The 27084-nt window shown below is 44.6% G+C and overlaps 1 protein-coding gene across 10 annotated transcripts in view; it reads left to right on the top strand.

The window, feature by feature from the left end:
* The window catches only part of HDAC4 (histone deacetylase 4), a 257352-nt gene that overhangs the window by 156493 nt on the left and 73775 nt on the right, over positions 1–27084 (top strand). For 5 of the 10 annotated variants that reach the window (XM_054069684.1, XM_054069689.1, XM_054069683.1 and 2 more), the window contains 4 exons: positions 1819–1939; positions 8160–8281; positions 21777–21917; positions 25442–25554. In XM_054069684.1, coding sequence (XP_053925659.1) covers positions 1819–1939; positions 8160–8281; positions 21777–21917; positions 25442–25554 — 497 coding nt within the window. The remainder of the gene's footprint in view (positions 1–1818; positions 1940–8159; positions 8282–21776; positions 21918–25441; positions 25555–27084) is intronic. The other 5 variants (XM_054069691.1, XM_054069690.1, XM_054069686.1 and 2 more) reach the window with 3 other exon arrangements.

Here is a 27084-nt window from a genome sequence, read left to right as displayed (position 1 = left end):
TTTACTCTGCTTTTCCTTCCATTGGTGCCTTTTCTTTCCATTGGTGTTGTCTTGCTTCCTGCCTCTGGACTTATTCCCTACGCATGGACTTGTGATGTCTGACTTCTGCTCTCGTCCTCTTTGCTTATAACCCTGCCTGAAGCAACCTGTTGCCTGTGTGACAGGTTGTCCCTTTCTGCCTCTGGTGTCCTCTTCGGTGCCTGTACTGGAATTTGCACAGCGCCTCTCCCTGGGTCCCGAATAACCCAGTGCAGTAGATTAAACGGGAGTGAGATTGTTTTTCACTTTGGATCTTCCAGCTCAGGGGTCAAGAGCTGAGGGATGGTCAGAAGGTCTTGCATGACAGCTTTGTCCGTGGCTCTGGCATTGCCCAAGGAAGGGGAAGCCTACACATTTTTAACTTCTTAGCATATATGGGGCCTTTCATCTTCTAATGAAAGAGGAAGATATGCCGGGGGATCATTTGTAAACCCCAGGATCCAAAACTGCTTAGCTTTAAGTCTTCGAAGTTAAGAGTTATGCAGAACTGGCAACATACAGTCATGTTTGATTATTTTAAAGATGTTAATAGATTAAATATGACACTTTTTGGAGAGAGAAGGCCTTTAAGCATGACTTTATCACCTCTTCTTGTTTAACCGTGTGGCTTGCTGCACTCCTAGCAATTGATCTCCAACTCCTCAGCTGAACCTCCCGCTGGGGTCGATGCCAAACCTGTGTTTTGTAGAACTAGGGAAACACGCAGGGCTCAAAAAAAGTGGATTTTCAAGCTTTTCAACAGGGCTTCAGTGGTTGAACAATATTATATCTTCAGGCAGTGCTTTATAGAAATATTGCAGTTTTCTTTTCTTGAGGAGATACAAAAAACTCATTTCCCTGGTCTGTCAGGTGTCATTGTTGAGTAGGATCCAGGAGACAAGAGATCACTCGCTCGTGTTTTATGTTTTTATTCCCAATAGAGCAGACAGTTTTCCTGGCCTTTTCATTTTCTTGTAGGACGGATATTTTCCTTTGGAATTCCTTGCTGTACGCTGTGGTATAGATGAGCCATCATTTTCCACATGTTCTGCTTGCCAAACTTTCTATGCATTACTCCGTCAGGAACTCTGCCTGTGAATCTGTTCTGTCAACTGAATGATAATTTTAATCCATCATCGCAGTAAAACACACTGTCTCTATTGTGGAGGAAATAATGATTAGAAATTACATAGTTGACATTTTAACTCTACTCTACAAAATTACTGACTTTTCTCTTTAAATGTTAGATTTTCTATTTGAAGACATAGATTGCACCCTTGTAAATGAATTGGAATATTATGTAGGTCTTATTGTACACAGATACTTTTGAACAAAGAGGTCCCTATTTACAAGAGTTTTCAAGACAAAATCTACATATGAGACATTCGTTTCATTCCCCTTCTACTTGCAGATGTGACATTTAAAAACTTGAGTGTACACAAGACCCTTTTTCTTAAATACCTTTGATTAAAAGTTGGAATACCTAGTACAAGTGCTTAATTCTACATGCACTTTTATGTAAGTGTAAAAATCCTCCTCAGAAATCTTTTGTATTGAAATTCTAAATGTCTGATTAAAATCTGTTTTCAAACAGAAGTTGTGATTATATGCAAAACTAAAGACAAAAAAAAAAAACAAAGGAGTGCTCCTTACTGGAGGCACTTTGTTCTTTTCTCTTTGAAGGAAAATTCCTTCTTTTGGTCTGGAAATCAAAGATTTTATTCTGAATCGTTTTAGAAATTTAAATTCTTTAAAGTGTGTGCATTCATTAAGTAACCTTTTTTATTTTTAACATTCCAGGTGCAGTGGCAAGCACGGAAGTAAAGATGAAATTACAAGAATTTGTCTTAAATAAGAAGAAGGCATTGGCACACCGGAATCTCAACCACTGTATATCCAGTGACCCGCGCTTCTGGTACGGGTAAGTGGTACTGGGCTCATCTCTGAGATTCAGCCAGTGCCACCTTTTTTCACAATTGCTGGAGATATGGGGAATAGACCTGGTGTGGTTGGTGGAGGAACCAGAGCAGCGATAGATCCAGGGTTTGACTTTGCTGTTAATTACCAAAATGCACTTTGCAGAGGGTTTTTATGTGAATAATTTTCATACCTTCTGTGATGGTCACAGTACGTTTCTGTGTAGAGGCCTTTGCCGTCATCTTTAATCCACAGTTATTCAGACTTGTAAGTTCTACCATCAAGATTAACTTTTGTAACTTCTCTCTAGCTTTTCGCCCAGGATTTCATTCCAGCGGGTGTTATAAGGTGTGATCTTTAACACAACGAGGAAATATTTTTTACATTTGGAGAATTGAAACTCAGGATAGTTGAACTGGTATTACATTTTTGAAGCCTTGAGCGCTTACTTCTCATCTTAATCTCTCAAAATCGGAGGTTGTATTTACTTGTCTCTCTCTGTGAACTGATGGCAACATGAAGTGTCTCTTGCGCGTCTGATCACCGTTGGTCCAACAACTATGTTTTCAGCTGAAAATTTTCAGCTGTTGTTCTCCTAGAGCACCCAATGTCACAGGGAGGGAGGAGGTAACAGCTGATGTTCTAAAGATGTGGGAACAAAGACCGACTTCGTTCATTAGTTCTGATGTACCAAATAGCAAATAGAAGTAATGGCTTTATAAACTAGGTACTAGTTTCAACTCCAGAAATTCACTGCGTTGTGTAAAAGAAAATCAGAAAATTTGAGATGATTTGAAAGCTTCCACTGCTATAGCATTGTGGTATCTATTTCTTTATAAAATGTTTATATTTATATTTTAATGTTTATATTTATACTTTCAGATTATATGCATATTTTTTTAAGAGTGGCTTGGGTGTTGTCTTTAGAGACCATAAAATTCATGAAATTCTAAATGATAAAAGTCAAGGAAATTTTGATGTGAGATCTGTGTTCAAATCGAGTATCTGACAGTATTTTAGAGCTTAAAAAATAAACATTTATACAGGGATGATGAGATCATAGCTAGAAGATGTTTCCAAATTCAAGAAACTAAGCTGAAATTCAATATGAATGATAACCCCACTATGAGCCAGTACAGAAATGTTGAAGTGTAGTTGGCAGCCAAATTCAAATATTATTCCACTGGGGTGAGATTGAGTGGTTTTAATATATGTCTGAAAATCCAATCTGAGACTTGAAAACTATATCGGTGTGGCACTCGTTAAAGAAGTGAAATGTTGTTCATTTAGACAAAGAAAATCTATAATCCCCGCTACGCTGGTGTCAAGGATAGCAGAAGAAATAGGAGAAACTGAATTTCAGTTAAGACAACATAAATATCCTTTTTAGATACCTGATTTTCCACTGTTCTTAACTGAGACTCACCAAGAAATTTGAGGATTTTATTAAAGGCAGTTGAAGATTCTCTGAGCCGCTGTGTTCTCCATTTTATTCCAGTTGGTTAAAATGCATGTTAGTGCAAAGTGGTATAAAGTCAGCTAGAACAAGGGATAGTAAGTAAGAGCTTTCTTACAAACCCTTTGATCCCTTCACCCTGGAGAAACCTGGCATAGAATTGCCAGCACAGGTGAATTTAGAAAGATGAAAAATAAGTTGGGCGGTGATCTGAATTCCTTTTGGTTTATACCGTTTGTTCTTAGCTGCTTTTTCACCAAGAATCCAGCGTTTGTGGATGAATCAAGGAGCAGCGGTCTGCAGTACCTGTATATGTTCTGGGACCAGAGGGGATGCAGGAGTTTGAGGTGTCAGTATGGTTCCTGCTTTGGTTTAAGTTAATGCCGAGAACGTTCTGAGCACCAGTATATTTTTCAGGTTTATGGTGGCATAGGTTGATCAAAACATCCCGTTCCTGTGATGCTCCAGGGATGCCAACAGATACAGAGAGCACGCAGACTGTTGCACAAGGGACTGTCCTTTCCCTTATGGATTTAACAGGCTTCCCATCCCCCCGGCTTCCCTCCATCTGCTCCGTGGGAGAGGGTTAGTATTTTGGTTTCCAGCAAGTGAAGAAGGAAGAGCGAGTGTCAGAGGCTTCACGGATCTTCCTGAAGGTCCATCTTGGTGCTCAGCTGCAGGCAGGAGCTCGCCCTGCTCAGCCTTGAGGAGGGCGGATGGCAGCAGGGCTGCGGGAATGCAGCTTCTTGTCTTGCAGTGGAGGATTTGCACCCTTCACCTTGCAAGGCAGAAGCTGAAGATTTTTCACTTCCATTCTATTTAAAACACAGCTTTTTTTAAAGGAGAGAAAACCTTTGGGTTAATTACATATTAGTATTTATTTATATGGCATCTCATAGGTTACCAATTCGGTTATAGAGATATTTATGTACACACATACTTCTGCTGTGATTCAATTGGGTGGTGTTTGGCTTTGACACACGCCGAGGAAGCTCGCAGAGGATGGACTTGGTGCTCCTGCTGTGAGCAGGCAAGCCAATTAAGTGGTAACAGATGCTGAAATAGTCTTTTAAATTACATGCCTGCTTTTAAGCACTTCCTTTGGTCTTATTAAGGTCTATGAATTCTTTTTTATTTCAAAAAAAATTGAAAGCATTACTTGGAAGAAAACAGATCTCCTAAGGGTATTGAACACTGCAATGGTTCTACGTCAGTGGCTGCGACATGGAATATGTTCCACTGACATGTGAAATAGCTGCCATTCCCTGTCCCCTTTGGGCCAGGCTTTGATTGTCTGCTGAGATGTCCAGATGCTTTTTTCCTGCTGTACCTTGTATCAGTTTGAACTTCGTTCAGCCCTGGAGCAGCGTTGAGTGTTTATTGTCAGGACCGTTTTCTAATTAATCACTGTTAAGGGGCATTGTCGCATGTGCAGATCAACCTTGGGATGAAGAGGGATGGGTTTCAGAGGTATTGTAGAATTTAGTCATAGTCCAAAGGCTCTACTAAGAGACAGAGAAGAACTTGGTACTGCTTAGTAATGTTTCTTGGGGGCTTTCACAGAGGTCTCAGAATAGAATCATAGAATGTGTGGATTGGAAGGGATCTTAAAGATCATCCAGTTCCACCCCCCCTGCCATGGACAGGGACACCTCCCATTAGACCAGGCTGCTCGAGGCCCATCCAACCTGGCCTTGAACACTTCCAGGGATGGGGCAACCACAACTTCCCTGGGCAACCTGGGCCAGGGCCTCACCACCCTCATTTCTTCCTAATGTCTAGTCTAAATCTTCCCCTTTACAATTTAAAGCCATTCCCCCTCGTCCTATCACTCCATGCCCCTGTAAAAAGTCCCTCCGCAGCTTTCCTGGAGCCCCTTCAGCACTGGAAGCTGCTCTAAGGTCTCCCTGGAGCCTTCTCTTCTCCAGGCTGAACAACCCCAACTCTCTCAGCCTGTCCTCATAGCAGAGGTGCTTCAGCCCTCGGATCGTCTTTGTGGCCTCCTCTGGACCCATTCCAACAGTTCCATATTCTTCTTATGTTGAGGATTCCAGAACTGGATGCAGGACTCCAGGTGGGGTCTCACAAGAGTGGAGTAGAGGGTGAGAACCACCTCCCTCGCCCTGGTGGCCACGCTTCTTGTGGTGCAGCCCAGGACGTGGTTGGCAGCCTCCGGCTCTGTGCTGTGCACGTTGCTTTGCAAGTTTGATATATACAGCTCCAGCCCTATATGCAATTGTTTAAAACAGGACTATAATTTGTGGACTGTAATTTTCAGATTACATTGATGATAGGCAATGACAAAAGGGTTTCCTTTGGATTTCATTGTCAGACTGTCCCTCCCCTGGATTCTGAACCCGCTGGACAGCCCTGCTCACAGGAAGTTTTGCTCTTGAAGATACTTAACACAAGTAAGAGTGGCTAAGCAGGAACACAGACAGAGCACCTTGGGCTTAGCAAACAGGGCTATTATTTCCCCGGGAAGCTGTCAGAAATGCTGTTGGGAAATAGCCACTCAACGCAGCCGCAATCATGAAAGGGAGTTTCACAGAGTATTTGCATGGTAAGGAGGTAGAGAGATATAATTACACATTAGCTTATTCCCGCGTATATAGGTGTCTGCAGTCTCTGTACACAAAATATTCCAGCAGGGATACAAATGTTTGAATATATATTCATTTTAAGTTGCGTGAATACGTTTGAAGTGTCCTGCGTGCCTTGCTGTGCACATAGGTTTTTGAAGGACCTCCAGACTCAAAGAACAGGGGATGTGTTATGTGAAGGTATGTGCTGTCAGGAATTCCTGCAAGCTCGATTCATTATACAATTCCATCTCTTTCAATACCTCCGAAATCCTTGAACATGCAGAGCAGTGCCTTTTGCTCGAAGCAGCGTAGGGTGTTGGGTGCTGGTCCTCGAGCCGTATAATGCATCCCTGTTTGCAGAGTTAAATATCTGTCGTTCAGCAACCCCGGAGCACATCTAAACAGGCCTTTTGAGCTCCTGCGCATTCCCTGACAAAGCGATGAAAGTAACGTCAATGTACGTGATGCTGCAGCTTAAGTCAGGATGAAAAAAAAAGAGAATTTGAGTCTCTTGCTTATATCGGCACGAGCCAGAAATGCCGTTGTGCGGGATGGTGGGTCTGAGAGCTCTGGGGTTGCTGCGTCCCGGCTTCCTGTTGGTGAAGCATCTCTCTGTGCTGCCTTCCCAAGGTGGGAGCGGATCCCAGCAGAGAAAGTGACTTCTGTTTTCGGGAGGGATTCAAATATTTTTCAGTTTGGTTCTGTTTTGATTTCAGGTGATGATTAAACTGTGCATGCATGTGGGCATTTCTTGGTGCGAATATAACAGAGTACACAATGTGCGCGAGCAGTAGTGAAAAATACAACTATGAGAGCCTGAGAAATTATTCTGCCTGCATGTACAGAGCCGTTTGGAATATAAAGGGGGAAGGATTAGGAAACGGCAGTGAATCATGCTGCTTGGTAGGGACTGTGGGTATAGAACAATTTGATGTCAGTTCAAATAAACTCTTCAGAGGTTTTTTGTAACAAAATCATGTAGAAAATTTGACTCATTCTCCTGATGCTTCATTACCCCCTTATTTTTGAAGGGTATAACTTGTAGTAGAGTTGATACTATGCATCTCACCAAACAGCCTACTTCAGATTTGAGCTTTCAAAATGTGCTGCTCAAGGAATTGCATGAATTGGTGTAATTTTCTAACTGGGAATGGCTCATTTTGGTTCCTTAAAGAATCTTTTGTAGGAGAATATTGACGAGGGTCTCAAAAAACGCCCGTCTATTAGGCGATGCCAGATTTCAAATCTTCACTTCTTTTGATGAAATGCTCACTTTCTGTTGTCCCATATATTTTATTATTTTGAAGTAATACAGGGTTTAAATTCTGTTTATTTAAACTTACAATGTGAGATGGTTTGATAGGCACATGGCTCTCACCTGTATTGCAAAATCAGTCATTCTGTTGATGTAGCTGCTCTGCTAACATGCGCAGTCCAGAGACTTCCCGAAGTCTCCAAAGTGAGGCTGGTACAGCTCTGGATAAATGGCAAAGCTGGGCACACATCATTAAGTAGGAAAGATGCAGCCAACAAACTGGTAGGAGGCTTAGAAAACTCATTCATTATTTAATATCCTCAGCAAACAGACTGTAATTTGCTTCCAGCAGCCTGCTCAAACAAAGCTATAAATTATCAGCTTCGAGAAGTTTATCTGGAAAGGTGTTGAGTGCTTTGGCCCTGTCTCTGCTCGGTGCTTGGGTCAGGAGGCAGCGAAGGGAAGGCCAGCAGACCACCTATGCAACCACTTCGAACGCGTGGCACCTACTCTGCTCATCCTGCAGCTTTGCCTTGTCCTTAGACTTTGTCTGCTATGCTGGGTTTTATTCCAGGAAGGGAAATTGGGGTTTTTTGTGCTATGGTTGAGGGGAGCAGCGGCACCCCGTGCTATAAGGATATGACTTGTCAAAACCAAGCCCAAGTACGTGCTTAACATGATACTCGTGGTTAAATACCTTCATGAACTGACCTGTACTCAACAGGGTAATTCTTGTACTGGAAGTTGAGCATAAGTTCAGTTGCCTCCTTGCGTATTGGATTTCGGTTTCCTTTTTGCATGGGGACCTAGAAGGAGAAAGCTGGTACCAAGATCTTTTCCTTTGTGTGGTTCCCCACTAACAAAGGCAACAATTCCCTTTGTGTGTCACTGGTGTAAAGCTTTTCTCTTTCTCTCTCCTTCTGTGCAGGAAGACACAGCACAGCTCTCTGGACCAGAGCTCCCCACCCCAAAGTGGCGTATCCGGCACCTACAATCACCCTGTACTGGGGATGTATGATTCCAAAGATGACTTCCCACTCAGAAAAACAGGTAGCGCTCACACTGATTTTCTGTGTCGCCCACTGTCTTTGCTGTGACAATCGATGCTCTTGGTTTTATTTGGGTTTGGGTTTTTTTTTTAAAAAAAAAGTATATTACTGAAAAGCTGTGTTTCATGGGGCGATTTATTGAACAAACACCCACTCCATCCTGCTCCCCCTCCCTCTGCCGCTGTGTGCTTGGCGTTACAGGGAAGCTGGGGTTGCTTTGGGTGTGCAGACATGCAAAGCTGCAGGCAGGAGACAGCAGAGTTGTGTGTTGATGTTTGTGAGATGTTTTCACAGAGTCGAAGCTCATACAGAGATCTGGGTGTCTGAAGTCAAAGTATGTTTTTCCTGAGTGAGAAAAGTACCAAGAGAAGTTCATTTCTTCTGGGATTTGCATTTTATATACAAGTTTATACTTAAAATAAATAAAAACGCTTCTGCCAGTCAAAGCGTTGGGACTTCCTGCAAGGGTTCTGGTTCACACCTAGACAGTTATTTCTCAGTTAGATTTCTCCCTGCACGGTGGCTAAGCAGGTCGGTTATTTCTCAACGATATATTATGTAAACCAGGTTGTTTTGGTTGGCTGTGGCCCTCAGCTCCATATCGCATGCCTAAGCGAACACAACCTCGGCTTCTAACCCAGCCAGCTCGTGATCCTCGCCTGCTTCCTTCGGGGAATAGCCGAGCCTCAGTGAGCTCCGTCCAGTTGAAGGAGCAGTGTGGCTTGCGCAGGTGGTGAGGACAGTGCTGTGTGTTGGAAATGGCTTCAGAATAGGAAAAAACCTTTTCTGGAAAGATGGAATAGAGGTGAGAATAAAGCAGAGGTGTGGTTGAACTTCCAACCTTCTGCAGATGCTGTCCAGCTGTTTATCAGGGATGCTTTGTGGAACTTCCCATGTGGAGGGGTGAGCACGGAGACTCAAAATGTGTGATGTCCTTGTGATAAGGAATGGTGATGATGTGTTAACCAAATCTTCCTGCGGGTTGGCTAATGTCTTTGCTTATATTTCGCCCTGAGTCAGTTCCCAGGAGCTCACAACCCCCTCCATTTTCTTCTGGGAGGGACATAGGTGTTCTTAAGGCACTTCTAATAGTTGGAAGCGGAGCAGGTCTTAGGTGCGCACAGTTTTAACACAGTTCTCCTTAACTCTGTAAACTTGGAGTGGTTTTTCTTTTTTCATCATCTGATGAGGAAAACCAGACCTCCGCACACACACGCCTTGTGCCTCCTGCCTCCTAGTCCTGTTCATTAAAAGACCTGCTTGGGAGCTTCTCTTTCTGGACCGTAGCACCTACCTTGCGGGATGGATCTGTGGATGGATTCCCATCTGCCCTCTCAACAGGCACATGGGCTGGGTGGCAAGTGCCAAACACTTCAACTGCACAAGAAGTCAATCAAAATATGTCAAGCCCGTGCCTGGATATGTTTTTTTTTTTTTCCTGAGTGCAACCTATACCTTTAGTGGTGATGGTTTTAATTGCGTGCTTTCTGGAGGACTCCAAAAGCAGAGCTTGGAGAACGGGATTTGCGGAAGGGTAGGGTATCCTCTAATCTTCTGCTTGTGGATAACAAAACCAAACATCCCATTAAGTGCAGTAGGTGCTGCTGCGTCGTCAGTGCCCGGAACAGCCGAAGCGGCGCTGTCTGGGTTTTGGGACTTTGCCTTTTGTAGGGAAGGTGAGTGCTGGTGGTCTGTCCTTCAAGGAGACTTGTTCCAGCTCTAAAGCTGGCGAATTCAAAGATGTGCTTGGTGTACACATCTGCCTGGGTGGAGAAACACAGGCTCGGGCTGCTAGAAGCTGTTGCTGCTGTTCGCTTCTCCTCTGCTGAAGGTTTTCAAGCTCCCCCAGGAGAGCACAGCGTTTCCACGCACTGAAGCATACCTTAGCACCATAGCCATCACTTAGGGCCTGTGGACAGCATGATTCCAAGAGATTTTTAGCTCTTCTCTATAACTTGTCGGACTAGGTGCTCTGTTTCTGGTGTGCTGGCATTCCCACAGCGTAAACGGGCTTTGACATGCTCCAAAACCTCCCTTGCTCATTGCTTCAGGGGACCGTACTTGTCAGATGGGGTTTGAGGGTTGGTCTCCCTTCTTGCCTCAAGTGTTATGGATGGAGATTTCCGCAGGAGAAGGAAAGCATCTGCACATCTCAGCCCTTTGCTGCTTCTTCCTAAACTGAGTTCTCGGTAAGACTCTGGCTGAATAAAAGCCCTGTCAGACAGGGTGAATTAAGGATGATAAATGTATCTAATCACATTATTAAAAATGGAAGCGGCCAAAATCATTGTTGTTTTAAAACAGGAAGATGTTGAGCTGATTTTGTTTTTGCAGAGCGCTGATGCTTGTTCTTTGTGGGCACCGGCATTAATCTTTTGGAGACTGGTCTGTGATACAAATGAGTTCGCTTGCAAGGTTCAGGGGGGAAATCTTTTTGTTGTTTTCTTTTATTTTCCTTTCAGTGCAACAGCACTTCAGTCTCTGGCACAGCGCTATCCTGCAGAAATCCCATTGCCAAGAATGTTAAGTTGCTTGGAGAAGAAAAGCTCCTGAACAGTCTGGTGTAAACAAAAGGCAGGGAAGGCTGGAGCCCATCCTAAATAAAGTTCTTTATTATGGGTGAGCTTTTCAGATTTTTGGCACTGGGCGAAACTCTGGCTTAGTGTTTGTAATTTAAAACTGCCGTATTGTGCAGTCCAATTTTATTAAATTTTATTAAATATTTGTAGTTCAAATAACAGAGTCCATCACAATACAGTTCTGATTACCAGGGCTGGAATCCAACCAACGTCATTGTTAGGGGCAAGGTGACTTCAGGGGCTGCAGGGAGGCAGTTTGAACTGTTGTTTCTTTGAGGGTGCAATTTCAGAGCCAGCGGCACGTCGTGCACGTTGGGGAGCTGTTGGGGAAGAATAAATACATCATTGCACTGGGTTTCAAAAATACTGCCTTACTTTGCTCTTATTGAAAGCATCCTGATGTGGTCATAGGTTATCCCTCTGTGCACGCTGGGAGATAACTTGCCGGCCTAAAACCCGAGTGTGAGTTGTGGGCGAGACCTGGGGAAGTGGCCACACTTGCTTTGGAGGAAGGAGCTGTGTGCGTGCGTGGTGTCAAAAGAGGTCTTGAGAACGTTCAGCATGGGAAACAGTCAGTGTTTGCAGAGTGGTCCTGATGCATCCTGTCCCCTGAAATCCTACCCTGTCTGATTTGTTTTACTGGATTACGTTCCAGTTTCTTGGCCGTTTGGTTTCTGCATGCAATTGTTTTCCTGTCAGGCTGCTGTCTGCTCCGGGTCCTAATTGCTTGCGTCCTGCTCTTAGCCTGGCTGGGGGCTGTGTGTCCCTCACTTCCCTGGATCTAAACACTTTGGGGCTCCTCACTTCTTTAACTGAACTAAGACCAGTTCAGTTGGTGCCGCACATGCTTTTCCTGATAAATAACTGGATTAACACAAGAATTCTTATTTCCCCCTTTGTGTAGCTTCCTTTATTATATATCCATGTTGCCTTTAGTGTGCGCATTTTGTCGACAGCTGTTGAGAGAGGACGATATAAGTGACTTTTTCTGCCTCCAAATCAAAGTCGATTAGTGTCTTCCAAATCTAGTGAAGCGTCTTTATGTGCTGGTCTAACACCCTCTAAGAAAAATCTCTGGAGAATCATTTCAGGGTAATTTTAGAGTCTGGGTTGGGACAGTCTTTTGTAGCTCGTTTTGATAACCCCAAGAGTTGTTTGTCGTCGGCCTTCTTGGAGCTTCTGAAGTTATTTTTAACGTAGCAGTTCAGTTCTGCATTTCTAAGAAATATGATGTCCTCGTTTTCTCCCCAGGAGCAAGATTGTTCGTGGCATTCCATGCTTTTTGGAGTTTGAGCAGTGGACATGTTAAAACATGCACTTCATTAGAAAGCTGAGATTCTTAAAACACTCAAGAGAATTATTTAACTTGTTAGTATGCTTTTCCTCTTGCTTACGTAGGTTTTTTTTTTTTGTTTGGTTTTGGTTTTTTACATCCAGAGCAAGGCTGGACCAGCTTCTGCACTTGGTCCTGCGTGGAGGCAGGGTGAGGATTCCTCTCTTCCACTGGGACTTGGTAGCTAATTGGGATTTCTGATGAAAGCCATGGCATTTCAATTAGTGGTCATTAGGAGAAGTTTTGCCAAACTCGGCACCTGCGAGACTCACCTGGCCAACAAGCATTTAGTTCACTGGGGTGCAGGAAATTGGAAACATTTCCCCGTATGTGTTTAAATCTGACCCAAAGTGAGAAAAATGGTACTTTTTTCTGAAGTACTCGTAAGAGGTGTTCTCCAAAGCCAGAAGTGTAAATATGGCTGCCTCTGTAGGACCTGTGCGAGTTGTGAAACAGATCTCCTTGGGGTGTTTCTCCCGCTGTTGGATAAAGCAGACCTTTCCTGAAACAGCTGCTGTCCTTCGACCCTCCTTGTGCCTGTGTGGGAGGGATCTGTGCCTTTGCTCCTGCTCAGCTCGCCCGCCTTGGGGCGGTTGCTGGTCCCTAAACCTTTCTCCTGACAGATCTGTTCGCAGAGGTGGTGTTTTTGACAAAGCTAATGTTGTTCAAAATGCTCTATTGTTTCATTTTGTCCTTTTTTATTTGTGCTTCTCAACCTTCCGGTGTTTGCTGGAATGCTCTGGTTCGTTAGGCACAAGAAGACCTCCTGCATCACTTGAAAGCAACGTGTGTTCTCATAGAATCATCGAGTGGTTTGGGTCAGAAGGACCTTAGAGATGGGAAGAGACACCTTCCGCTGGGTCAGGTTGCTCATAGCCTCATCCAACCTGGTCTTGAACACCTCTAGGGATGAAGTGTCCAGAACTTCCCTGGGCACTCCTTTTCATGTCTTTGGCTTGGTTCCCGAGGCTGCTTGGCCCATGGCTGTGGCAGCCACAGTCACTGTTCTGTGAGGCATCGCTGAGGCTCTGGGTCCTGCTTTTCCTTTGCCTCCAGTATCGCAGCTGGATGCGGTGGGGAGGTGAAGATATTGATGGGCATGAAGATTTTAATGAGGCAAAGGATTCCTGTGGTCCCAAATATGTTTTCACTGCAGAGCAGTGGGATAGCATCTCGGGGTGTGAGTTTCCACTATTTCCAAAGCGAGACTGAATCGAATGCCAGACTGTGAGCTTACAGAGGCATCTTTGGCAGATATTAGTGTCTGAATTTCCTGCCTAGATAGTTAATGAGCCTGTGCGTGCATGTGGTATGTACTTGGGGAGAAATGATGAATAGAAAGTGTCACAGACCCCTCTTTCATCTCCTTTCCTTGAGGGACAAGGGAAGAACAAGTATCTTGCCTGAAAACCTCCCGTCCCAGCAATGTCTCTTGCCTTCTGCACAAGTCATGGCAGAAGAAGGAGAATTGGTTATAGGTCAGATATTGTGTCTTAGGGCTCGTGATAAAGGAAGAGAGCTGTCCTCAGCCTCCACAGCCCACACAGTTAAGAACTGGCAGGAAAGGTTCAAGGAGAATTTTTTAGCTCAGCATTACTAGACCATAGCTCGTGCGCCCCTTTGCTGCGGTGACTTCCCTCAAGGAGTAAAGGAATGCAACAAAAAGGAGATGTCTCCCTGTGCTTACCTGTATGTCAAGGGCAGAGTCTGGCCCATCTGCCACATGGAGGGCTGCCCTGGCCAGTGATTTTCCTGAATTTCACCACCATTTAGGATCTATGGCAGAAGGAATCTGACAAATATGTTGCCTGTGCTGATGATCCCAGCACCCACTTCAGCTTCTAGCCCACGGGCCTCTTAAAAGGAAATAGAAAAGGTCGTTGTTGTTCTTCTGGCTGAACCAAACATGAGACGATTAGGAATTATGACTTCTTCTAAGCCCCAGCCTGCACTTAGATGGGTAATGGTGAGGTGTACCTCGGCTGCAGGGTCCTGATTGCTTGCTGCCCGTACAGAGATAGCCACAAAACAGGCAGCATGGTCCATCCCTGCCGACATGTCCCTGCCAGGCACCACACAGCAGAGTTTGCGCACGGTGTGCACTCGCTGGTTCATGATGGAGAGCCCACGGGCTCGCAGTAGCCATCTCCTGTTTGATAATATTCTTCTTTTTCCATGCAAAATAGAGGAACTCGAGGGAGGAAAGCATCCAGCATCCCGTGATGTTGTTGGTTTTCTCTCAGTATTGCAGAAACACAGAGTTGTTTGAGTATTATTTGCAGCTAAGTAGGTGAAATTGTTTTGAATTTCTTGCATTTAAAAGAAAGAAAAGGGAAAATGAAAGGGTTTGTCAATAATTAAAAAGCTACATTTGTCAAGAAAGGCATAATACCCCTCTGAGTTGGTTCTGATTATTGGAATGTTTTAAGTGGTTTGTTTTATGACAAAGATTGTTTAGAGGAATACAGAGTAGGCTGAAATCCCGGTGTAGTGTGGGAGTGTAATTTAAAGAAAATCTTTAAGCTTTGTATGGCGTGGAGTGTCACTCAAGTTCGAGAGCATCTATGCCTTCGCACCCATGTTGCCCTTCCAGCTGACACGGTCGAGGTCTGGGCAGCTCGCTGTGTCCCGGGGACCCACGCGCTGCCTCGGGGTGTGCTCTGCTGAGAGCAGGCGCTGACCTGCATGAGAAATACCTGTTGTTATAAATACCCTTCCCTGCTCCAAGTGGAGGACGTCAGTCTCTCTAATCCAAAAATAACTTAAAGAGAAGAATTACTTTATTAGTGTGATGCTACAGAACAGCCCCATGGCATTTCAGAGAGAACAAACCAAAGTGCAGTTGGAGGACCAGTAAATTTCTTCTGACAATCACATCTAAATGCACAGTGAGGAATTCTTTGTTCCCATATTTTCCTTTGGCACCAGTGGCTGTGAGCCGTGTTCCGTAGGTGCTCGCCTCTGGTGCTGAGGCTCGCCTAGAGGCGAAAGGAGGGAGCACCCCCTTTCCTTGTGCAGGGCTCTGATAATGCTCTTCTGACAGGAGAACTGCTTCCCATCAAAGCACTTCTTGAGTACTGTCAACAATGCATTAAAGGAGAAACCTCTGCCAATGGGAGACCAAAGAAAGTCTCCTGGTTTAGTGTCACCTTCGGGGAGCAGAGGTTCCGGGAGTCTCAGAACCTAGTCCTTAGTCGTTCAGTGAACCCATCCTTATTCTGGGTCCCCTCTGCTCTGTCTGTACCTTGCCGGGACTACCAGGAGCGTGCACAGTTTCACCTCTGTGCGTTTGTCTATTTATGCCCAAGTTTGTTCTGGCCAGAGCTGAGGCTGTTGGCCTTTGGACCTCAACATCCAGAAAGGAGAATCAAGTCTGAGCTGGGAGGGTGTAGTGGGTGTGTGCCTGTCCTCTGTGGGACAGCTTTGACCACGAGCACCACGTGAACAGCGTCCAGAGTAGTAACTTGGAGTGATTTCTCCAAACTGTGTTGCAGCAGCTGAGCTCTAAGGTGACCGTGCATCACTTGAGCCATGTCCTGCAGGCTTCCCAATGCACTGTTTCCCTGCTCCCAGCCCTCAGCAGTTTGCAGCCATGTGTGACAAGATGAGATTGATTTTTTGGGGGTTTATGTTGCTATGTTACAGTTCTGTGGAAGAGCGTTCAGGGCAGGAAGAGGCTGGAGGTAGGACCGGTCACTCCTTGCTACAGGTGCAGCCCAGCATCAAGGGGAGGGGAGATGCTCGTGGGACGGGGCAGGGAGTGGGGGGAAAAGGCAAACTGCACCGAGCTGGCAGCGCAGAGCGTGGAATTGGGCTTCACCGCCGTGGCAGGAAGGTTTCTAGACAGGACAGGTTGTATCTCATAAACACATTGGCCCATGAGACTGACGAAGAGTGGAGGGGACACCACCATGCATATTTTGACCCGTCTTGGACTTCTACGTATTAACAAGTTATATTTCAGTAAAATTCAATGCAGTTCTTGAGTTTAAAATGCCTGTAGTTTTTTTTGGGAGAAGCTCATTTTGGTGTAAGGAGATTGCCCCTGAAATTTGTGTCCACTGTGGGTCCCTCGTTGGGGTCTCCCTGATGTTATAGCTGCTCTGTGCCTTTGCATTCACGCAGCTGGTCGCTCCCTCTGCTACAGCCACTGCAGATTTTTGGTTGCTGTACAGACATTGCCTGGGAACCGCAGTGCATCCCACTGGTACCGGTTTGATGCCAATGCTGGCACTGGGTGCCCAGAGACTAGAGAAGGAACACAGATCAGCAGAGGAGCACCTGAAGCGAAACATAAAAGATCTCCAGCCAGAAGACAGCTTCATCAGGGGCCCAACTTAAGTGTCTCCGTGTAGCACGGGGAATAAACAAGAGGAATTAGAGTCCTGTGCGTGCCTGCAGGGTTATGATCTCATTGGCATCATGGAGACATGGTGGGATGGATCCTATGATTGGACTGTTTGGATGGCGGGATACAGGCTTTTTAGGAAGGACGTGCAAGGGTGATGCGGAGGGGGTATTGCCCTCTACATCAGTGACCAGGTGGAGCGCATGAAGCTCCACCTGGGGATGGATGAGGAGCTGACCCAGAGCCTGTGGGTCAGGATTAAAGGGAAAGCAGGGATAGGTGAAGTTTTTCTCTTGCCTTCTGCGGAGCTCGGTGCTGCATTAAACACTACTGAAAAAACTTGCATGGAGGACCTCATTCTCTCCATTCTATTCTTTATCCCACTCTTGTCTTTTATCTTTCCTCTCAGATAATACTTCTTACTGTGCAAAGCTACTGTCTTTATTAGACTTTGGAAAGGGAAAGACAGAGATGAGATGTGGTGTTTCCACGTGTTTGTTTTTCTAATCCAGTTTTGGGCTGTTCACAGCAGAAGCCTTCATGGTGCTCCGTTATGCTGTGATTTTGGATGGTTTTGTAGTCAGGCAAGCAAATTACAGTGAAGCTGTAAGAAGAGTCAACATTGTGTGCTCAGTTTAATGGGTGTTAAAACCCTCTTTCTACTGTGGAGATGCTGTGGCTGTTGAATGTCAGCATGAAAAGTGCCAAATGTTGACCTTTAATAAGTTTTGATGTTAAGGACACAGTCTCCCATAAATAGCTCTTCTGCAGAGCTCTTACACAGTGCTCGTCCAACACAGAGTTAGGAGAAAAATAATAAAACCCTGCAAATATCTTTCTCTGTCCATTTCTAATGACGTACCAGTGTTCCTATATGTTATTAATTCAGGTGATGAAATCCAGCATGGTACCAAGATGATAAAAAAATAGTTTGTTCCTACAGAAGAGCAGGCTGTCTCTTTTTTGTTCTTGTTTTGCTTTGTAGTTTGGGAATTTCCCACTACAACTTCTGCCCTGTGGGGCCTGTCTCCACTAAGTACGTTTGTGAGGGACCATCTTACTCTTGTCCCCTATCTGCTGATGCCTACCAGTATCAAGAAGATCAGCTCACTTGGCCTTCAGAGGGATAACAGTGAAAGGATTTTCAATCTTTTTGTTTGACCATACGTGAGCATGGCCGTGTCCAGCTTTACCAGGTCCTTCTGATGAGATAGGTCACGATCCGCATGTTTCTGGAGAGGGGAGACTGCATCCTGCACATGGGGGAGCAGTAGAGAAAGTCTGGGACAGAGCCAGGCAGAGGGCAAAGAAGCCACGGGGCGGGGAGTGAACGCTCAGTTGCAGAATCATTGAATCATCAAGGTTGGAAAAGACCTCTAGGATCATCCAGTCCAACTGTGAGCCCAACACCACCGTGCCTACTAAACCATATCCCAAAGTGCCATGTCTACACATATTTTTGAGCATCTCCAGGGAAGGACATCCACCGCTTCCCTGTGGTCTCTCCCACTTAAGCAAAAGATCAATTATCTTTATTAAAATTTGGGGTTGTGCAAAAGGTGAGTTCCAGGCAGCTGTGCCGCTCCCACTCCTGTGTTTACCCATGGGGCAACCTGACGTTAGAAGAGAGACAAGGTCATTGTCTTGGCCTCTGCCTGTGTGGTGAGGCTTTGTGTGAGGCTAAAAAATAATAACACAAGAAGAACAGCCCTTCTCAGCCGCTGGAATTAAGATGTGCAAGGACTGGAATCAGGGGTTTCATGGTGCATTGTTTGCTTTTTTTCATAGATGTGGATGAGTAGTGGGAACAGGACAAACTCTGCCCAGGACTTTGTGTTTTTTGACTTACATAGTCTTAATGTCAGATTAGTTCAGCAGCTTAAGGGATGCAATTCTAGGAAGAAAACAATGAGAATGACATAAATGTTGAAGAATTGGATTATACGGGTCCTGCTGCAATAAATGACGTGTAAGTGGGGTAACTTGGGTTTGAGCCTGTGAAAGCTAGGGAAGCTTTTGGCTTATGTTCTAGTTATTAATTTACTTGGAGGAAAACAAAATATTCTTTGTATAAATCCTTATTATAGGCCAAATGAAGTATGTCACTGCTTAAGAAATCCCGCTGGCTTTGTGGAAGCTGACTCAGGCTTGGGCATGGGCTTTGTTTGTTCAGTAAACAGGAATCAAACTGATTTTTTGGTAACTTCATGGCATTTGGTTGAAAGACTTCACCTTAAGAAGCAGAAGACCAGGAAGTTTTGTAATTCGGTCTCCAGTTCTCTTACGTTTGCAGTAGTTAGCGGTGCTGGGGTGCAAGGCTTTGTCTGGGCATGTTGTCTGACAGGGGAATATTGGGAGGTTTTCGGTGGAATTGGTGTTCCCAAGAGAACATTGAACCTGAGTTGGCTGGTCTTGATAGGTATGTGTGCCTGCATTTGTAATTCATGCTTTGGAAGGATCACTCTCTTCAGTTTAGATATATATATTTTTTTTTTGTTATATTGTAGTTTTAAACCATCTGAATAAGCTTAAATTATTATTTTGAGTTTTGGAAATGCCTCTGTTGATGGCTACATCTTTTATTATAAAATATGGAAATTTTTTGCATTTAAGATGGCTCTGCCTGTGCTGCATTTTAATTCACCTACTTTGGTCTGTGTGGCACCCAGTTAAATGCTTGTCAGGATTGGAGGTCTTGAAGACTTGGTAGATTTGGGATTATATCTGGGGGGTAAATAAGAGAAAATCAGAGTGAATGAAATAAAAGCAGTTCTTTAAATAGATGTCTTGGTGTTTCAAACCTTGATCCTCCAGCTGAGGAAGTGAAGGAGAAACACAGCATAGTTTTGTCTGGCAAATTGCAATACGCTGCCTTTGCCCTAACTTATTCTTGAGGTGTTTTCTCTTTCAAGGCTGTAATTTTCGATGTTCTTTCCCTTCCTGTTACATGGGAGGATGTTTTTATTGTGGCTTTATGTGTGGGACGTATCTGGCGGTGTCGGGTAATCTGTGACCCCGGAGCTTTTGTTCCCCTGCCCGTTTTTAAGGTGTTTCTAACCAATTCATTCTCTGTATTTGAAAGCCACACAATTACTTCTCTGTTCCCAACAGAAAACACCCTTCGGCTCAACACCACGCAGGGTATAAATTGCATATGAATAAAATCTGCACTGAAGTACAGTTTTTATTGTCATGTTTTTCTTTGTCAGAAGACAGATCCTTTCAGCAGCTGTGGCACAGGCTTAGGTTTCATTTGCTGGCTGGCGGTGCAGATGTATCTGAAACGGATGTTTTGGCATCTAGCTGTGACATGTTCCCATTTATTCTTTGAAGTCTTGACCAGAGCATCTAGGCAGTTACTAATACTCAATATTTGGAACAAATTAAAGCTGTGATTTAAGGGATGTGGGAAGAGGAACCGAATGTTCACATACCAAAGACTACTTTTAAAACAGTAAAGTAACTTCTGTTTTGAAGAGAACTTAATGAAGTAGCTAGTTAGAGTGAACACTTGGATTTTAAGTAGCCCGCTCTCTTAATATTGCCCTCCAAGCAAATCATAGAATCGTTAAAATGCTTTGGTTTGGAAGGGACCTTTACAGGGCATCCAGTCCAACCCCCTGCAGAAGCAGGGACATCTCTAACTCCATCGGGTTGCTCAAGGCCTTGTCCAACCTGACCTTGAATGTTTCCAGCGATGGGAACTCCACTGCTTTCTTGAGCAACCTGTGCCAGTGCTTCACCACCCTCATCATAAAAAATTTCTTCCTTCTATCCAGTCTAAATCTCCCCTCCCTTAGTTTTAAAAGTAAGGATTTGCATTCCGTCCCCTGCCATTTATATGCAAATGCCCTATGAGATGATTCTCCCTTCCTAATGCATTTTGTACTGCATTTTAAGCATTGTCTTCAGCAGTCTGACACTTTTTTTTGTTCTCCCTTTATCTCTTGCTGGCATTTTTCTGTCCAAAACAGTAATGAAAAGCTCTTTTTATTTTTTCTTTCCTCCCAAAAGTTTCATCAAAGAACTGTTTTGATGGCTTAACTTCAAGCATTTGATCTTGAATTCATCAGCCTTCTGATTTTTGAGCCCTGCAATTAACATTGTCGGGCTTGATCTTTTATGTGACCCAGTGGTCAAAGGCAGCTGTAGGGAAATGTGTCTGTAGCCAGACTTAGTTAATTCAAATCAGTTTGTAAACCCTATTTTAATTCTTCTAAAGCAGTGTAGATTATTGGCCCTGGAGTGTCGGGAGCCGGGTGTATCGGTAGTTAATGGTGAGAGCGCAGGATTTGCCAGTTCAAAGGGATTAAGCCGCAGAGATGTGAAGAAGGGAGAAAATTGGGCCAGTTCACAAATCTCATAACTGTCAGGAGCCCTCAAGCACCAAAGCAGATATTTCACATATACTGGGGAGATCAGAAAGTGTACAGAGAAAATCATCTTGCAGGAGGAATCTTGACTTATGGCTTCATTACCTTGATAAAAACTTGATAAGCTGTGCTGTGCAAACGTGTTCGGCGTTGCCAGCTGGCATTAACCCAGAGGCATCGGAGGGTCCCACAAGTTCTACTTTGAGTTTTGGAGAATTTAAATCTCAGGATGTGGGTACAGCAGAAGTCCCCCAATGATATACACAAAGCAAGTCAGACTGCAGTTTTGGGAAATACATGTGCGCCTACCCTTGGGAGCCCTGAATTTTCAAAGGATTTGATGTGTATGTATAGTTTAACTTTGTGGGTGTGATGATGTAACCAAGTTGCTCCCCAAACAAACAAACCTCCTCCTCCCTGGCGCTGTCTTGGGCCTTGGACACACTCTCATGCTCTTTTTCTTGAGTGGATGCTGACTCCAGTTGACACAGGCTCATCTGGCTCCAGGGTGAGTTGCAGAGGTAGGAAACAAGGGGATATGAACAGTGCTCTCTGCCCTAATCCAAATGGGTTCACAGTAGGTTGTAAGTCTGTAACTTCACTTGAGACAGGAGATTGCAGCATGGTTATTATTTTTTTAATTAAAATGCTATTGACTTTAATTGCCAGTGAATTCAGATATAACATAGGCTGGGACCTGTTCGTTATATTAAGAAATATTTGTTCCAAATATATGCTATCAAATGACTAATTTTGTTTAGGCTTCTGCAAATGCTGAGCTGCAACCCAGCCTTTCCATTGAGTAAAAACCTGCTGAAATAATATTAACCAAAACACTGTTTGCTTTTCCTTTTTCTGCTCAGCATCTGAACCCAATCTGAAGTTACGATCCAGACTAAAGCAAAAAGTTGCTGAAAGGCGGAGCAGCCCCCTCTTGCGCAGAAAAGATGGTCCGGTTGTTACTGCTCTCAAGAAGCGCCCGCTGGACGTCACAGGTACGTCGGGTAAGCAACAAATCTGCGCCAGCAGCCCCATACTCAGTGGGGTGTCCCTTTCCCAAATTAATTCCTGCATCCAGTTAATTGTGCAGCCTGGCTCTCGGGTGCCTTTCAGCGTTGGTGAAACCTGGATGAGGTTGGCAGAGTTCAGCAGCGGCTGATGCAAGTGTGTGTCAGCAGCATTGGTCCATTGGGTATCCGTCTGTTGAGACCGCGGTACCAACTCAATGAGCTTTTTTGTACTTTAAGACATGCTTTAGGCAGATGTAGATATGCCACCAGAGTGCTGGTTTTTTTCCCAAGCATTTCTATGAGAGTTGGGTTTGTTCAGCCTGAAGAAGAGAAGGCTCTGGGGAGACCTTAATGCAGGTTCCAGTACTGAAAGGGGCTCCAGGAAAGCTGGGGAGGGGCTCTTTATCAGGACGTGCAGGGATAGGATGAGGGGGAATAGTTTCAAGATGAAAGAGGAGGGGATTGAGATGAGATCTTAGGAAGAAATGTTTCCCTGTGAGGGTGGTGAGGCCCTGGCCCAGGTTGCCCAGAGAAGTCATGGCTGCTCCATCCCTGGAGGTGTTCCAGGCCAGGTTGGATGAGGCTTTGATCACCCTGATCCAGTGGAAGGTGTCCCTGCCCTGGCAGGGGGTTTGGAACTGGATGATCTTTAAAGGTGCCTTCCAACCTAAATCATTCTATGATTCTATGATCTTCAACAGGAGGCTGGAGAAACGGTATTTCTCAAAGGCAATTTTATTAATATCCATGGGGAGGCCGTAATTCACGGCTGTCGTCCTCCAGCAGTAGATGGTCGTCAGCCCCTGTTTGGTTTAGGGTTTGGGCAGACTGCCACAGTTTCTTGTCGAGTAATTATGCCCAAGTTTTAATACATGTAAGGCATATTTTCGTATATATACAGCTGATATTTCTGACTACTTATTTGACAGTTTCTTGTTGAAAAACAGTATTCTTCTGGGACTGAAGTTTGTAAGGAGGGATCCGAGTAAAGTAGATCCTATAGATTACCATAAAGTTAATTCTTAGCACCATCTAGGGATGCCTCTGTGTAAATACCAGTATGTGAGAGAGATTCCAGACTTTAGTCTCACTTCAAGGCACACTATCACCATTCAAACAAACTCAAAGTGAGCTCTTTAGGGAGCCAGTGGTTTGGGGAAACCTGGGGGAAGCTGTGCACCATTCTGTCAGAGCCACGCTGCTTGCAGAGGGTACGGATGGTTTCAACAGCTCAGCGTAATTTGTGTCAGATCTGAAAATGGAATTTACCTCACTCCTCATATATTGCTCTTTGTGACATGGCTTTTAAGATTAAGGTGGATGTTGAGAGGCACTGGCCCAGGTTGCCCTGAGAAGTCACAGATGCCCCATCCCTGGAGGTGTTCAAGGCCAGGCTGGATGGGGCTTGGATCAACTGATCCAGTGGGAGGTGTCCCTGCCCATGGCAGGGGGATTGGAACTGGGTGGGCTTTAAGGTCCCTTCCAACCCAAACCATTCTATTCTATGATTCTGTTCTTTAAATCAAGCCCTAAATGCTGATCATTTGGTCCCAGTAATGTCTTCAGAAAAGCCAGTGGAAGCTCCAGCTTCTTACTGAGCATGGACCTGCTTGAAGATACCGGTCTGGAGCCTGGCTAGAAAAATAATCTCAGTTGTTACAGTAAGAGAGGACTTCTGAATGGAAAATAACTTTTTAAAGGCAGTCTCACTACAGGGAATAGAAGTTATGTTTAATCCTTGCAGAATACATCCTCATAGAGTCACAGTTTGAATGGGCCAGGAACCTTTTATAGGTAGTATACACAAAACATAATATGTTGTAGTTAATGACATGGTCCCAGAAAAAAACATATGGTTTCCCTGTAGTCAGAATTTTTTTTCCAAACACCTAGACACTCTGAAGTTGCTTTCCATGGAGAAGTTGAATTTTAGTTGCTCAGATGGGCGTTAGTGCTCAGGTTTCTGCATAGCAAGATGCTTCCCCAGGTGTGCAGCCAACACAAAGCAACAAGGCTTCTTTTTTAAAAAGAAAATCTCTTTGTTACTTTGCTGGACATACTTGCAAGGATCAAAATAGCAAAACAGTACGTACAGAACAACACCAGAGAAAAAAATCATTGTTAAAAATCTCCCAAGTTGTAACAATTGGATTTTGTTTCTACTGGGGCGTCCTAGAGCAATTCTGAGGCTGCTGCAGCCTGAACCATTGCAACCACTGGGAGGTTCCTCTGGTGTTGGGCAAATCCTGTGCTTGGGAAGGAGGAGAGTTAGGGAAAAAAGTTTAAATGATATTTATCTTCCAAAACAAAAGCAGAAAGACTGGAGGCTGTGGCATCCACCAGGCGAGGTGCTTTGTGAGGGCAGCTCTCTGGCTGTTGCAATGCCGTGCGCTGTTTCTGTTTGTTATTGTTCCCGTATCATTAGTGGTGAGGCTTTGATTTCAGGACGGTCTTCTCTGTGGTTCTGGTTAGTGAGTTCACAGGGACTGTTGATAAAATACACAACGCTAAGAGCATTCTGAGCATTTAGGCGGTAACAGAATTATTTGGGGGGATTAACTCTGCCTTGAGTCTTTCCAGCAAGAAAGTGTTTTGCTTCCTGAGTGTAGAACACCTACAGAAAAAAAAAAGAAGGGCAGTGATTTGAAACAGATTCACTGCTTTGGACCCTGCTGAGTTTTGCCTGATTTTTGGAAGACGTGCTCAGCCGTGACCATGGCCAGTTGTCCATCCAGTTCCATATCATCTCACAGCTTTTAAATCTCTCAGAACGATTTAAATCAAAATATCATCCTTATGAGTCAGTCCCCAGGCTGTTTTGGGGAGATCGGTGCCAGAGGAGGAGTTGTGCTGTGTGAAGAGCATCCCGAGGCAGGTCGTATTTCTCCGAGGACTCAGCGTGGTGTGGGCACTTCGTGGGGCACAGGGACACCACACGTGCCCTCCCGCCTGTGCCCGAGAGTCTCAGTGCTTCTTTATAAAAGCAGAGATCAGCTCTTGTACACGGTCAGTGTGAGGGTTTGGTGCTGGCAGCGCTTCCAGTAAATCCAGATGCACCAGGAGCCTGCATGGGAAAAGGTCAACGCTGAGATGGTTCCCTGGTTGTTCCAGCATGAAGTCTGATGAAATACGTGGCAAGAGGGTGTCGTTAGGGTCATAGGCTAATGAGGGTGAGAGGAGCACTTCTAGAAAAATGAAGCAGGACAATCTAATATTTTCCAGTTTGGCCTCTTCAAGGCTCCCATGCCTTTTATTATCTTCCAATTGTATTTAAAGTTATTAATACACTCTAAGAGAAATCCCCATGAGGAGAAGACATAAATATGGTAAGTAGGTACTTGGACAGACTGTTTGAAAGTGTTTGTCAGTATTTTAAGAGCCCTGGGAAGATTTAAAGGGAAGATGGGGAGGAGGAGGGTTGCTTTCCTCCAAAACAAAACTTGAGGGTTGTTATCTGTCTAAATACCATCGCGGAGATTGTTTGTAACGCTAATAGTTGGTTTTGGATGTGTTTTTAGACTCTGCATGCAACAGTGCTCCTGGATCTGGTCCCAGCTCTCCAAACAACAGCTCCAATAACATAAGCGCCGAGAACGGAATTGCAGGATCAGTCACGAGTATCCAAGCGGAGGTACAGAGCCCTTCCTCGCTCGGGTTGTTAACGCTTGGGTTTCTCATCAGTTTTTGCAGAGTTCTAGGAATTTGGGCGTACAGAGCGGTGCGCACCACACTAAAAAAACCCAACAGATCGTGACTTGGAGCAGACTTTGGGAATTACCTCTCAGTCCGGGCTGACAGGATGCATTATCTGTTTATTAAATCTAGTTTGAGCCAGCTCACAAGCTGCTTGTGGTAACTTGTTGTGGTTCTGTTGTGAGGAGAAAGTAAAAATAAAGGGATTTAGCAAAGTAAAGCATGAAGAGCGTTTCCTGGTCAAATGCAAGAATCTGAACGTTTAGGGAATCTGTTCTTGCAAGTTTCAGAGCGTGAGTTCATTGTGTGCAGTAGGATTGTCTAAATATGATCAGACCAGAACTGGATTAAAGGGAATGGATTTAACCTTTTCCTCCCCACTTAGGGATTTGAAAGCTTGGTGCCTGATGCCATGTGCTAGTTGGTAATCCCATAAGCTTTTGCCATCACTCGAGGCATGTGCTGTGCAGGGCAGGGTGTTGGGCTGGGCGAGCTGCGCCCGCCTTCAAGGTTACTGCGGCCCCTCTGAGCAGGGGCAGACGTTGTGGGGTGGGCTGTGGGAACTGGCTCCCAGCGGAAACCTTGTGTGTAGAAAACCAGTGTGGCTCTTTAATTTCTGCTGCATTTCTTTTTATCCAGCTTACCAATAGCTGTCCTCCCCATGAATATAGTGTCTGTCTTAACATCAGGACTGTAAGAACAGGCTTGGGCTTGTTCTCCTCAAATTGTCGTTTAGAATTGGAAAGGGCTTCTTATGGTCTAAATGTAAACCCTTATTGCTTTTTAGTTTTTTTACAGATTTTCACTTTATTTTTACTTCTAATGTCGTGTAATAGTATTTAATATGGGTAATATGCCTTCTGCTCCACCTTCTCACCTGCCAACTTATCCAACACACGTCTACATCCACTCTAGCGTACTGTGGACCTTACAAGATTTAGACAATTATTGTAAAGAGTAAGAGGATGTAAGGTGGAGTCTCCGCTTGACCCTGGCCGCTGAAGCTGCTCTGCAGAGACGTGGCTTTGGAGACGCATGCTGACCATGCAGCAGTTTGGAGCAGACCTGGGAAAAGGTATCTTAAATACAGGAGTATTTATCAGGTTTGCTGAACCACAGACCGGCTGAAGGCTCTCCTGTTAGGTGTGTTTGTGTGAGCCCCAGCAAGCCTAGTGCTTAGCTTCTGGGTTTGCTGATCCAGGAGCTGTCAGTCTTGTCTATTTTTAGCAAACTGCAAATCCCCAGTTACTTCTGATGGAAAAACTAGCGGATTTGATGATTTTGTATGATATAAACAGAGAAGACAGCTTCCCACAAGTCACCGTTAGCTCATGCAGGTGAACGTGAGCCTGTAGTATTCTCCTTAACTGTTTTATTTTTCAATTAAATAATTCGAGCTCATCATCTCTGGCTCTTTATCAGGGAGTGCAGGGACAGGATGAGGGAAACAATTTTAAGGTCAAAGATG

This window comes from Cuculus canorus, chromosome 6 (genome assembly GCF_017976375.1).
Source record: "Cuculus canorus isolate bCucCan1 chromosome 6, bCucCan1.pri, whole genome shotgun sequence".
Lineage (NCBI taxonomy): Eukaryota > Metazoa > Chordata > Aves > Cuculiformes > Cuculidae > Cuculus > Cuculus canorus.
Note: the sequence above shows the minus strand (reverse complement) of the source record. Positions and strands in the feature narration are given on the sequence as shown.